The sequence below is a fragment of the Rhopalosiphum maidis genome, chromosome 3 (assembly GCF_003676215.2).
Source record: "Rhopalosiphum maidis isolate BTI-1 chromosome 3, ASM367621v3, whole genome shotgun sequence".
In the NCBI taxonomy this organism is placed as follows: domain Eukaryota; kingdom Metazoa; phylum Arthropoda; class Insecta; order Hemiptera; family Aphididae; genus Rhopalosiphum; species Rhopalosiphum maidis.
The window spans coordinates 30,290,301-30,305,846 of NC_040879.1; the positions used below are offsets into that span (position 1 = coordinate 30,290,301).

The window sequence follows — 15,546 nt, forward strand, 5'->3', positions numbered from 1 at the left end:
AACGATAAATGAAAATGTTTGCGTAAATCAGTATTTTATTAAATTGATTTTATTTTTTTGGTGTAATTCAAAAACAAAAAAATAATATCTATAGATATTTGAATTTTTATTTTTGCATATATCATAAAAGATAATAATTTCGAAGTATTTTAACTCTTTTTGCAATAGGCATTGATATTTTTCCATTTTTTCAAATAAATATCGATAAAAAAAATGTTACTGGGTCAAACTCAAAATGCTTGTATTTAAACATTTTAAACTTAGAATTTTGTCAAATTTCGTCAAAATTGTGAATATTTAATAGGAGAATCCCAGTTTTGAACCCAAAATCTAATAAAAAAAGTATTCTAGAAAGTCAAATTTCTCTCTAAAATAACTAAAAAATATAAATAATTGATTTTGTGTGAATGCGTTTTTTATGTTGCGCGTGGGCAGAGAGAAAACAAGCAGTGCACTAACATCTTCTTAAGGAATACAAATCGTTTGGAGATCAGGAAATTCCTGTTACCATTTGTCAACAAATAGTAAATATCTTATTTCAATATGTTATAATAGTTATTAAGTACTGACTATAGTTAATATTTCATTACGTTTACTTAATTTTATAATGTAGATTAAAATTTTTTTTTGTCATGGCTTACATTATATTGATACAGAACTATCTTATAGGCTAACTTAGTATCAGTACAACAGTACCCTCATATACATTTTTTCTGGCCAAATGAAGTTTAAAATAGCTAGATAATATAGGAGTACTTACATTATTATAATAACGAAGACAGACGAATGGACGATGCTTATTATGCCTACTGCCGAATCTAGCCAATCTTAGACATTTCCCTTCATGATATTTTCTTCCTATATAAATAAAACGCTAAAGCATATATTTATACATTAATAAAATATATTAATTTAATAATATACTAAATTAATCCTGTAAGCAGGTATATTGTATGTAAACAAAAAAGATTAAAAAATATAACTGATAAAAATAGATATTATAATATAATGTGTCATGCATTACCTAGTGTTTAAGTTTATGTATATAACTTCAAATTTATGATTTTTAAATAATATTTACAATTTTATTTTGATCAAAATTATCACACAGTATCTTCAATTTGTCACGAAATGAAATCTCAAAAATACAATTAAACAATATCTCAGCAATCAGCAATCGTCATATAGCATCACATAATACCATAATAAAGATAAATGATAAATAATATAAAATTTAGGAATTAATTCTCGACACTTGTATACTATTATTAAATTATATGTTACGGGCAATGTAGGAAATTGGGCATTGTGTATAGTAGGTATCCGAGATGTACACAATGCCCGATTTAGTGTACAAAGTGAAAATAAAACACATTATTCACTTGTTCAGGACTTCAGGCATCATCGTTTACAAAGAACAAATCCGCGTAGGACAATATAAACTACCAAATAAAAATAACTATACACCTATTGTAAAGCAAAAAAAAACATTATATTAATTAATTATGTGTTATTATATGTTATTATTAAGTACCTATATTTATTTATTTGAGCACAAACTGTAGCATTTCCGACTTTCCGAGTTATCAGCACTATTACCTAACATAACGTTCTGTAAGACAATCCTGTGTGCAAATATATCTATCATTCCTTTTCTATCTAAGTAACAACTGTGTCGACGAGTCGTCTCTCTTAAAGATATATGTTATGAGGAATTTCGCTGATAAACATAATAATAGACTTCGGTCACAATGTTAATTGGTTTCGACTGTTACAAATTTTAACTGTACATTTTACGTTTAAAAAAACCCCAAATAAAATTAATTTTATAAACGTTCACTTCGAAGAGCACACAGATAGAAACTAGCAGAAATAGTAACAGTATCACTCAACTTATTTAAGACAAGTACCAAACACCAGTAGGCACTGGGCAATAATTAATATTATCAGAATACAAAGAACACAATAATAACTGCTATAGTGCTATTAAAATATTATCTGTAAAATATAATATACAGTATCGTAAAATTGATATTTCAAAAACATATCACAAAATTTAACCAATGATAAAAAGAATCTAGGAAAAAACCACAGGTAAAAAACGACAAGGATAAAAAAGACAATGTAAAAAACGTCAAATGCATTTTACTTTAAAATTCCAAATATTAGTTAAAGTATATTATAAGTGAATTGGTAAGTTAAACAAGTAAATAAAAATAAAAATAAACCACAGATATAGTATAATATATTTTGCTATTGCTATTAAAAATGTGGTAAATATCTTTTTCCACTTATCTAAATATTCTTCACATAATGTTTTGAGTTTATTCTGTAATTTGGCATAGGTATATTTTTGTTTAATTTTTTTTTTTGTAGTATACCCAGTTAATTATTGGGTAATTTTGACTCGTCATTTATCACCTCCAATCGGATTTTTGACTTTTGTTATTAATACCATTGGTTTTAAAATCAATGTTAATACTCATATAGAGAGATGGCAATGGCCTACTAAATTTGAGAATCGATGATTCTATCCCTCCGTTTGGTCCGATCACCATTATTTGATGTAATATAATGAACAACATTCCAAATGTGAGGTGGGAATAAGTAAGCATATAGAATTGTCGTGTCGAATTAATTCATTTGCCATAGTGGTATCGCGGGCCACATGTTTGATACAATGATACCACTATGGCACTATCGTATTAAATAATTCGCAGTTTTTTTCGAAACTAGAAAAAAAAAATTAAAAATCAGGAAATTGATGAAATTAAAATGTTAAAATGTCAATATTTTCATAAAAAAAAAACTCTACAAAATGGCTATATCTTCAATTTTTTTTAAATAATTAAATAAAAAAATACATTTTTAACTTTTTTACCAAAACATAAAAATAAATTAAAACATGAAATATCTGTAGTTCTTGATCCTGTGAATCTTATTAAAAAACCAGAATTATGATATCTCCATTATTTCAGGAGATATCGCAATGGGTAAATCCTCGCGGGACACTCTGTATATATATGTATATAGGTATTTAAAAATAATTGTATTTATTACAATTATTTTCATAACTTGTAGCCAAAACTAACGTTTTATATCTAGTCGTTTTTTTTCCGTGTCGTTTATTACCAATTGGCAATTACCGATATAAATATTGAATTACCTGCATTGGTTTTATAAGTCATATTAAATCTAATAGAGTGTAGATAATGTTTATTAGATAATATGATTGATTATTATTATAACTAAACATAATCAATGATAATATATTATAGCAAAATATTATTGCTATATAGATAATAATACTTATGAAAAATAAAAATTGTTTTTAAAGATATTTGGCATAATATAAAATAAAATGTAGGTATTTTCGATAACATATTTAAAGGGGTATTTAATCGAGTAATAATTAGCAAAGTAAAATTCATGGTTCATATTGCCTGCAGTTCACAAATACCTACGTAGAGCAATTCAAATTATTTGGTCATTGTAATATAATGACTACCTATAATAATCGCCCACCGGTAATTGTAATCGATTATTTGGTACCTACTACTTAGCCACCAACTTTTTACTTAAATTTGATTGGTCTTGTATACAATGACCGCGACTACTTTACTTTGACGGTAATTTATAAAATATACAGTTTTATTAGATTTTGGTGCACGGAAGGAAAATGTTCAAATGTCCTATTTCGGGGGAAAAATTTTGTGCCGTTAAAAAATGCTTTGTGGGAAATATCTGTATAACTGTATATTACTGTGCTGATCGCCGATCGGAAAACCAACTAAATTAAAAGATAATTACAGATACGTTGTACATAACAACATAACATGGCTAACAATGTCCTAATTGTTAATACTAGTAACACCTATAGATAGTGGTTAGTACTAGTAGTACCTACTTACTTATACAAAATATCAAATGAACACACGTATCTACCATATATACCTACATTACTATGAGACGGGGATTTTGATTTTTGATATACATATACATTTTTTCGCTGATATTTGAAGACGTATTTTTCTTCTTTGATACGAAAATATATTTTAGAGGATCTTGATATTAATTTTTGTGATTTGCATTTTTGACAGATTCGACTATTAGAACATTTTTTGACAATAATTCCACTAACAAGAGACGTACATTTTGTATTACAATTGTATAAAATATAAGGTTACAACGAAAACCAGCATAATATTGGTTTTGGTTTATTATGATTATTGATTTATTGTTATCACATCACAGAGATTAGATAAGAAGGCGAGTGTTCTTAAAAATGATAAAAATATTAAGTACAACATTTATGACATAATAACAAAACCTAACGATCGAACTAAAAATGTATTAAATCGAACAATTAGTATATGTTTATACGTCTGATAAACACTAATAATAAAAGTTATGTATCTATTTAACAATCGAAATCTTGCGTTTGTGAATTGGAAGCAAAAAATGCGGACTTTAATTTCAAATTTTGGATAAGAACCCAGTTTGTTGCAACTATAGGTAAGTGTTCATAATATTATGTTAACCAATAGTTATACTAATTAATAGCTAATATATTAATATCCATGAATGATCATAGTATAACAAAGTTATTTGTAAAACGTCTAATCTAGAAAATGATTTATCTTGTATGTATCGTGACAATGTGTTCGTGATTGGTACCATGTTTGAATTACATTTTTTTTTACAATAACATAGTTATATTTATGTTACTGTGAATTATTAAATGAACTTAGGGTAATGAAAAAAAGGTAACCGTTATAATTTAATTAAAAACTATAAAAATATATGATTTGTAAGTTTTAGGTAATCTCTATCATTCAAATTTTCTAATTACAAAATATAAAACAAATTTTTGATAGTTAAAAAAATTAATTAATTATATAAAAATTAAATAAAACATAGAACGTTTTGTTCTGTTGTAGTATAATATAATAGAACATCTTAATAGTAATCAAAACTGACTCGTATTTGACTTATATTTAACATAAAAATATGTTTTTTATAATTTAGTTTACTTTCTTAATATTTTGCATACTTTATTATATAGTATTGCTTTGTTTTCTTTCTATTGAGAAGTAAAAGTATAGTTATTATCTTATTATAAAATAATCATTTTTAAAAGCTATTATTTGAATTACATAATTTTATTTAATTCATAATTTTTTATTTGAATACAAATTAATATTTTAATAAATTATCATCATTGACTATTAATTATGATAATATACAAGTTTTAACAAATAGTATATGTTTAAAGTAAATTATGACTTATGCATTAGACTTGTTTTTGGTTTTTAAGATTTGTAATAGACGAATTAAGACTATTATTTTTTATGATATATTAAAGCATATTACATATACCATCTAACTTATCAATTAAACACATAATTTTACTTTTAAACAAATTATATAATATGATTAATATTATGTGTTTTATGTTTTAAGATACTTACTAAGTTGTAACTATGTATAGTTAACTTTTTATTTATTATTAATATTATATTATATGTGAACAGGACTTTGAAAAAAAAAATTGAATCATGATGAGTACACTAACTGGGGATACTTCACGTCGTCGAATAGCAGCCCTGTCATTTTTGACGAATATATCACTTGATGGCACTCATAAGGATACTAACAAATTACTTTTCATCAAAAACAGTATGTATCGTCATCAAAAATCTGAAATGGAGTTTCCGTCACTTCCTGACATAGGAATGGAAAATGAAGAGAATACATTCAGTGAAAATGATATTATCTTGAAACAAATGGATATTGAATTTCATGGTCCTGTAAGATTGACAAAAACACGGTCTTTAACATCTACACCAATAAAATCAAATATGAATGATAAACATAGTATTGAAAAATTTTTTGAATTGGATTCAGATAAGAGTTCTGGAAGACTACCATTTCGCGAAAGGTGATTTTGTTGTTTTTTGTGATTAATTATTATTGAATATATTTTTCAATAAAAGAAATTAACATTTTTAGACTTAACACAACTGGAAGTGATGTAACTATGGAATCAAAAAAATTGGCAGCATACTATCGTAAACGCATGATTCCTCAATCTTTATTGTCCGATGATAAAAGTAACATAAATTTCAGCAGTTCTGAAAGTCTTGGCTTAGGTAAAAATATATGCTTATGAAGATATTTAATATATTTTACAAAGCAGCAACCATTTTTAGTAACAATAACATTTAATTATACTCAGTTTTTTTAGAATATATAAATATTTTTATTTCTTACTTTTTGATTATATATTTATATTTTATAAATTTCAAGACTAGTTAGAAATATTTCTTTATAATTACTTAAACTTATAGACTTCTCAGACTTGTTATAATACAATACTAATACATTTACTACACACAATATTTAAAACTCTAACTAAGTTACCCAACCATGATATTGTAATAATACTACATTTAATATTTTGTGGAGTGTTCCAAATAATTATTCACATATTTTTTAACCAAATTCTATTAACAATTATGTATTTTTATTATTATTATTTTGGTATTTTTACTAAGAGGTATAAATGGTTACAAATAAAATGCTTAAATTTGTTATTTTAAACTAAGTAATCTTTTGGTTATGTTCTAACTGTTATAAAATTTGTTTTATTTAATTATGTTATTATATTTATTTACTAGGGAGATTAATATTTTTATGAAAAATTAAAACTTTGATTTTAATTTAAAATAGATATATATATAAAAAAAATAATTTTAGAAACCAACTACTAGATTCTCAAGAATATATCTTTATTTAGCTATTAAGATATTAATATATCTGCCTGGATATATTTGACAAGTATTAATTCAGTTAAACTTCAGCTAAATACAATTATAATAGAATATGTTTAGCCAAATAATGTTTTACCCAAAACATAATATAATCAAAATAATTCATACAATAATTTTTCTCTAATAATAATTTATAAACTTATAACAGTAAGTTACAACACATTAAATTATAATTTCAATTGATTTTGATGGATTCTTATAACAATTTGTTAGCGTAAATTTATATTCATAGTGAAAATGTTTTGAGATAATGTTACATGAAAGTAAATTTATGTATTAATTTTTAAAATAAATAAATAATAATAGATAAATATCAAGTATTAGGCTAGACTAAAAATTGTTTAATATACATTTAACTAATTATTAATTAGTTTGTATAAAAAATTACAGCTCTATATAAAACTAGTACTTTGCTTCAAGAAAATAGCTCTTCGAATCAATCTATGGATATTAGAGTTGTACGTCCAACATTACAACATCGATTCAAAAATGAACGTTTAGTATTAGTCACTCCACAGAAAACTCCATTCCTTGTTTATTCGCTAATACCATTCAAAAGATCTAACAGAACCATAATGTTTGTACCACGTTTTTAATAGTTATTCAATAAATATTTAATTATTTTTGTTAATTAATATAATTGTAGTGTGCGATGTGAGCAAAAGAAGGAACCAAATCGTAGAAGACAAACATCTGGAACTCGTCCCCTATCTGCTGTTAATGATATAATTGATGCGTTTGATCTCTTTGGATTAGAAAAAGGCAAAGATGGACAGGTACAGTTCAAAGAATAAACTAATTATTAATTTGATTGTTAGGCAATACTTATTTTAATGTTTTCTTTAATACAATAAATTTTCATTTACCATTATTATTAAGCTTATTGACATATTTATAGTTTATACTTAGATATAATTAGTTTAAATTTTCATGGTTTGGACTCCTTAAGTTGGAATATTTTTTTTCATGATTTCACCAAACATTATAGGAGAATAAATTTAAAAAATGTTTCTAAGTTAAGTATAATTTATGTTATACTTTCAAGCTATAAAGATACAGCGTATAATTTTTTGGTTAAATATGTAAGAAGTATAATATTTTTGCCGTTGTTTCATTATGAAGCTAACAACAAAATTAGAATTTACACAAACTAAAAATATAATAAATTTAATAATTATCATGAGTTTTTGTAGATTTGTTTAAAAATGCATTTAAGCATTGCAATATAATTTTTGTTAATTTGAAATATTATTAACATAAATGTATACATATTCTTAATCTTCCCACAGTAATAAACTTTCAGTAGGCTTGCTCTGACTTAGAATATTTTTCATAATAAGCACTAAGGAGTATTGGCTCCTTAGTGCCTACTGCCAATTTCACCAATCCATGAACATTCATTGATGCCTATAATGATATCAGTGTACAATTGTTTTTATTCGCATAATATACTTGTAAATATATATACATTTTTTATAAATTATAATAAATAATCTAGAAATTCATCTTTAATCTAAAAAAAAACAAATAAAAATATTTAAATTGAACTAAATAAAATAATTATTTTAGAATGAGTATAGAATAAAAACAAATACAAATATACATACCTACATTAAGTTATAAAGATGAATTAAAAGTTATCAATATGTATGTTTCAAAAAGAACTTTGACTATCACAATACAACAATTAAATTATTCACTTCTTATAATACTTATATTTAATACACTAATAGTATTTCCCAACCTACAAATCATAAAATATTTTTGATAGGTCGTTGTTTGTATACTAATAACAAGGAAAATATTATTTTAGTTATAGAAAATAAAAATAAATGTATCTATAATAATAATTTAATCCATAATTTGAAAAAAAAATTTAGATTATAATTTAGTTAATACTTTTAAATTTAATAATAATGTGAAACTAGTCCAGGACATAAAGAAACCACTATATTCATCGTAACTTTTAAATTATTTGAGGAACAATAATGAGAAATTTGTAGTAGTTTTATTGGTAAATATGCTAATGACTTGATTTCATTTTGTACTTGTACAAAATGTAAATTGTCCATATAGTTGGGCAGCACATCAAGACTAAAAGAGTACAAACTAAATTAATTTTATTATTATATTATGTCAAATTATAATTGATTTTGATTTAAAAATAATCTTTGTATTTAACAAAAAGAAGTATTTATTATTTAGTCTTGTTTTAAAACGATAAAATTGCTTGCTGTAAAAATGAATATTAATGTTACTTTGGAAAACAGTACACTAGAACACAACAAATTCTCATCTGGCAAACAGTCAACTTCTAAAATTTTTGTCAATTTTTAAACTTCTTTCTAGTAGTATAACATTTAAAACAATTTGTATGGTTTATTTTTCTAAGTTCTAACAAAAATTATAAATAATCTCATTATATGTTAACTTATTTTTTTTATAATGAAATTCATTAAAAAAAAATATTATCGAAATAAATTTATTTATTTAAGTTTAAATTATATTTTGCTTAGTTTCCTAAGAGGAATATCATTTGATAATACAAAATTATTTAAATCTGTATTAAATTATTTGTATTTTAACTATAATTTCTAATCTGACCACATTTTTTTGCTTTATATTCTTAATACATTTTTAGATTGAACATTTTGATTAATCTATTATGCCTTTATTATTAGTTTATAAAATCACCAATTATTATTATGACGAGTAATAATTTATTAATTGTTTTTAGGAAATATCATACAGTCATTTATTAATTCCTTCACGAATTGTTGAACCCAAAACCCCAATTGAAGATATGATGTTAGATACTATACAGTCAAAATCACACACCTTAAGCAGGTAAATAAAATTAATTCATAAATAGTAGTTATTATTAGCATATTCTTGTATTATTGTTAAATTAAATTCAAATCACATTAACATTACAGTTATAAATTTTTCACCAAAATAAACTTTAATATTTTTACCATTTATTATTTTTTTAGATAGTTTTTAATAACATAAGAAAAAAATTAATAAAAAGTGGTTGCAAAACAAAATTGTGACTCAATTTTACTATTAGACACAAAACATTTTTACTAAAAAAAAAAATAGTATTAAAATATATAAAACATATAATATCAATCAGAGCAATTATATGTAATGTATCAAGACCACTTCAAATTTATTTAAAAATGTATAGGAATTTCATTAAATTATTAAAAAAAATTTTTAATGTTTATATTAACTTCTTGAACTCTCTTAAAACTATTTACCAGAGGTAGTTATTCTCGTTATTATAAATTATATTATAGCTTTAATTATTTGTTTTGTTAATATTAAAAAGTATATTATCAATAATTTAATTACATTAAATACTATTAGAAAAAATGTAACAATAATTATTAACTTTTTAGTTTTTAACTATATATAATTTTGTTTAAGGTGTATTTCAGCTGATGTTCCTGATAATGTAGCCATTGGATCTGGTACTTACAAAATGTGCACTGTTCAACCGACATCATCACCTCCTAAAGGTGATTTGACAAAAGGTAATTAACATTTAATAATCATGAATAATTGTGTAATGTAATGTAAACATTTTCTGATTAAATTATTTATTTTTATAACATTTTATTTCTAATATAAATTTTTAGTTACTAATACCGAACAAGAGGAAAATGGAACGGCTTTGTTTTCTCCAAACATTCTTGATGACCCCGAGTTTTTTGCTGGAAAACATAGAACACTTTTAACATTCATATCTTACATGGTAAGTATACTTAGGGTTCATTATTTTGTATATTTAGAATGTGCTGTTAAGTATTTGTTTTACTTAAGGTATTATTTAACTATACATTTATTTCATTGATGTACCTTTAAAAAAAGTCATATTCCCATGATTGGTGTACTTTGCCAATGTTTAGTACTGGTGAGTGGTGAATTGTGATTACTTTCCAATGGAATAGTATCCTTTTATAATTATTGATCATTAATGCCCTTACTGATGATAGCCAGTAAATTTGTTGCAAGTCAAAAAAACCAAATTAAGGCAAATAAACTAATGAATATATTTGAAACAAGTGCAAGAGTTATGGGAAACCAAATTTATGATTATAAATAATTGCTAAGCATCATTTACAACAAGCTAAAATTTTAAAATTAACATTAATATTTTAATTTGTCATCAAAATTGTTTCACTTTGTCAGGGTTATGTTAATGGATTAAAATTATTAAATACAAGTAGTTACATTAGGTATTATATATTTTATTGTTGAAGCTGTTTTTAATCTTAGTTAGAAGTTTAAAATTTGTCTATATTATATATTATATTTCAGACATCAATTATTGATTATGTGCGTCCAGCTGATCTTAAAAAAGAATTAAATGATAAATTTCAAGATAAATTTCCTCACATTGAGCTAACATTAAGTAAACTCAGAAGGTAATTAATTTTAAATTAGAAACGTACCTAAAAATGAGCATTGAATTATAATTTATATTGGTTTATTAAATATTTAAATTTTTATCTTTTTTTTCAGTATTAAACGAGAAATGCGTAAAATTACTAAACCAGATGCTACTTCAGACTTGCTAACTATAGCACAGGCCTATGTATTTTTTGAAAGATTATTAGTTAAAAGCTTGATTAATAAAGAAAATCGTAAGCTATGTGCCGGAGCATGTATTATCTTGTCTGCAAAGTTAAATGATATGAAGGGTGAACCATTAACTAATCTTATTGAAGTAGGTTACTTTATCATTAAACCTCATAATATTTTGATGATTTCTTATCTTTTTTATTGTTATTTATTTACTTAATATGATGGAATAATATTTAAGCTCATATAACTTAGCAATTATGTCCAAAATAATGTTATAAATAAGACTGTGAATTAAAGTATTACATGCCATTAAATTTCATTCAGAAGTTGAAATTGGTCATAAATCATTTAAAAACATTCTTAGCGCAAAAAATTAAAAACAACAATATCCAAACAGATATTCTGAAACAAATGTAGATGTAACTTTTAAAAGAACATCATACCTGCATGTGTTGTCTCTGTCTTACAATCGCAAAACATAGCAAATTTGTGTTCAGCAGAATCAATGTATTCTGTTAGTTTTAATATTAGAGTCAATTCACCTATTATTAAACTTAAAGATAATAATATTTTCTAGGGCATCTCATAGACCTTCATTGATATTTTAATTTTTAAGTAAGCTATAGTCATGTAAAATATTAAAAGTTTAAAATTCTCATAACTCATTTAAAAATTAAAATATCAATAAAAGCCTATGAATTTCCCTAGATAATAGTTTTACCATTCAGTTTGATAATAGAAAATTAACTAATATCATAGCTAACAGCATAAAATTGATTCCACTAAATGCAAATTCGCTATGTTTTACGTTCATAAAAAAAAAACATGCAGATATGATGTCCTCTTAATAAAAATGTTTAATTCATAGCTCTAGTTTTAAATATAAGTTCAACATAAACCTACTGACTTTATTGATTTAATTTTGTTTTATTAATATTAGTTATTTCTTTTAATTTTATACTTACCAATTTTACTTTAGTCTATATCATATCCTATCTATATAATATTTGCATATCAGTATGATAGTTAGTAACAACTTTTAATTATATATTATTTACTTTTATTTTTTCAGAGAACTGAAATAGTATTTCGATTAAGCAGAAAAGATTTAATGGTTTCTGAGTTTGGAGTATTAGTAGCCCTAGAGTTTGGTCTTCATATACCTACTCATGAGATAATGCCTCATTATCAGCGACTATTGTCGGAGTCATGACATAGAATATTTAACTCTAGATAATTTAGAATTGAGTGAAATAGTGGAATATATTAGCATGAATAAATCTAACTACTTTAAATTAAATGTTTTGTTTGCAACACTTTTATGACTGTGGTATGCATTATACATGTTATTTATTTTTGTTGTATACATTATTTGATTAACTTGAGTTATAATTGTAATTTAATTTATAATTCTATGTTTAAATAGTAATTCTGAATAATATTTCAAATTGTTACCAATTTTTTTTTTTTTTATGTTGATTATTTTTATGTTACAAGTATTATCATTATTTATTATATAGTTGAGAAAAAAAATAATATTGTTTTATTTATTATAAGTATTTAAAAAAATAGTATCGAACAATGATAATAGTTTATGAATGGATGTTATATTATGGTTTTTAATCATTGTCATTTATATGTAAAATATGGTAAATACATGTATACAGAGATCATACTGTAAAAAAAAAAAATGGTATGAACTTTGTTTGTGTGCATTTGCCATGTAAAAGCTCAACTTCTCACACAAAACAAGACAAAAAAATACAATTTACCTTTTAGTATAATATCAAGGTAATTTTGCATCAATGTAATTAAATGAAGAAATAACTTAGCGTGAACTATTTATGTACTTTATTGAGATACAACAACTTAGTATATAAGTGTGATTTCTTTTTTTTTTATTATTGCTTGTCTGATTTGATTGATTAGATTATATTTAAACTAAGCATTTTATTCTAAGGAAACAATTGATTTCGTTAATATGGTTATTATGTATATGCATAAGTCAAAAAATGTTGCAATAAATAATTTATATAGCTATATATGTTCTTCATCTAAATAGAAAGCAAAACATCTAAATTTTAAAAATGTAACAATAATTATAGTTTTTACTAGTATTTAAATACATTTTTATCATATAATTTAAAGTTATATATATTTTAATCGATCAGAATAAAAAAACTAATATATTGTGTTATAAGAAAACATTAAAAATATCCTTTTTGCCAGTATGACAAAAAATTAGGTTTTTATATAGTGTAATACTACAAATAATTATATTCAGTGTCATTATCTAAATTCTAAAAATGAGCAACAATAATACTTAGAAAGAAATATTTGAATTAAATTTTTAGTGTAAAGTCTTACTAAACTAAACCAATTATATAAAAAAAAAATTAACTTTTTACATTAGTCATCAAATAATATGTATATATAAAATATTAATAAAAAAAAGTTAAATTATTTATTAAAGCAAATTTTTTATTTAAAATTAATAAATAAATATTAAATAATAATAAATCAGTTTAAATAAGAGTCTGCTGCAGTAATAGACCTAAAAGTTTTATCATACAGAGTGTAACAGGACTATTTAACAAATATAGTAACATTTGTAGTGGAAGTTTGTTAAATAAGTCTAGTTACACCTTGTCACCTTATATAGTCATGTACAACACCATAATAAAGATGACTTGTTTATAAATCCTATGATTTCATTATATTATTTAGCTTCCTACATACCACATACACCATACAAGGCTCTACTATAATGTTGTAATTTGTGGCTTTACATAATTTCTATTTTTATCTAATAATTTTAGATTAGGTGTAGATACTAAAAAAAGAAGAAACCCTTTTTATGCTAAAACAAACCTTTTTGGTGTTTGGTCAGTTTTTATTGGTTTTTATAAAGAAAATATAAACCAAAACTTTCCCAGACCTATAAATAGCTTTAAAGAGTGAAAATATTTTGAAAAAATTATACCATGAGACATGAGTCCATGAATAGAAAATTATGATATGTAAATGTGATTATGAAATAATAATAGTAATAATAATATGTCATAAACTCATAGCTGATAATAATATATGATAAGATGGCCTCAAGTGCAGTGGCCGCGACCCGTTTCACATGGGCGCGCATACGCGCGCGTTTTTAGTTAACATTGATTGAGTTCATATACGCCATACCGGCGAGGGAAACGCGGAATCGTCGGAGTGACGCGTATATATTTAACCAATGTAACCGAAAACGCGCGCGTACTATACGTCGCGTACGATGCGTCGCGTATGATACGCGCCCATGTGTAACGATGACGGTGGACGAACGACGAGAACAAGGTTTCTGATCTGTTTTTAACACTATTATTTAGTATTTACTAAATACTATGAATAAATACGATATTTAATTTTCAACTAATATCGACAATTTTAATGGTGTTTAAAACGTAATATTTATTAAATATACTGAGGCCAAATAATTATTTAAAATTGAAAAAAAATGTTTAGGTAACAATTTTATTTAAAATGAGTATTTGGTTTTCTGTTGCTTGGAAAAATATTATTTTTTTTTTAACTTTGAAGTAATCACCATCCTTGCAATTATAGACTATAATTTTATAATTATTAAAAATTAAATGGAGTATATTCGTTTTCAGATTTTTATTTTGTAGTTGATTTGAACATAAATCAGGTAATTTTTATGTATTTAACAATGAAATTAATTTTTCAATAATGCGATGTAGGTAAATATTTTTTAAAAATTATTTATTGTTATTTATTGCATTTTTTAGTGATTTTTTAAATTTATGTATGATACAATTTTTGTTTTGAGGTAAAAAAGCTTGACAATTTAACATAAATTTTCTCATAATATGCTATTCATATACCAATTAAATTAAAATATATTGGAAATATTATAAAACTTTTTTTAAGTATTTAAAAGTTCAAATTTTAATAGACATTTGAAGTTAAAATGTTAATGGATATTTACCATGTAAACCAAGAATAACAGTTTTGATTATTTCATATTTATACCACGAACTGATTCACATTATTTTACGGTATTGGTATTGACTCAAATATTAATAATAATATAATATGATGTATTGATGTTGATATA

At 23.7% G+C, this 15,546-nt stretch overlaps 1 protein-coding gene across 1 annotated transcript; it reads left to right on the forward strand.

Annotated features, from left to right (window-relative positions):
• Window positions 1–4,287: 4,287 nt before the first annotated feature.
• Window positions 4,288–12,836, forward strand: LOC113557110 (CDK5 and ABL1 enzyme substrate 2). The gene is made up of 11 exons (XM_026962422.1): window positions 4,288–4,515; window positions 5,535–5,941; window positions 6,013–6,152; window positions 7,224–7,410; window positions 7,480–7,609; window positions 9,571–9,680; window positions 10,266–10,372; window positions 10,478–10,593; window positions 11,160–11,266; window positions 11,364–11,568; window positions 12,499–12,836. Exons 2-11 carry the CDS (start codon window positions 5,559–5,561, stop codon window positions 12,637–12,639), a joined length of 1,626 nt encoding a protein of 541 aa, XP_026818223.1. The 5' UTR covers window positions 4,288–4,515; window positions 5,535–5,558; the 3' UTR covers window positions 12,640–12,836.
• Window positions 12,837–15,546: the final 2,710 nt, after the last annotated feature.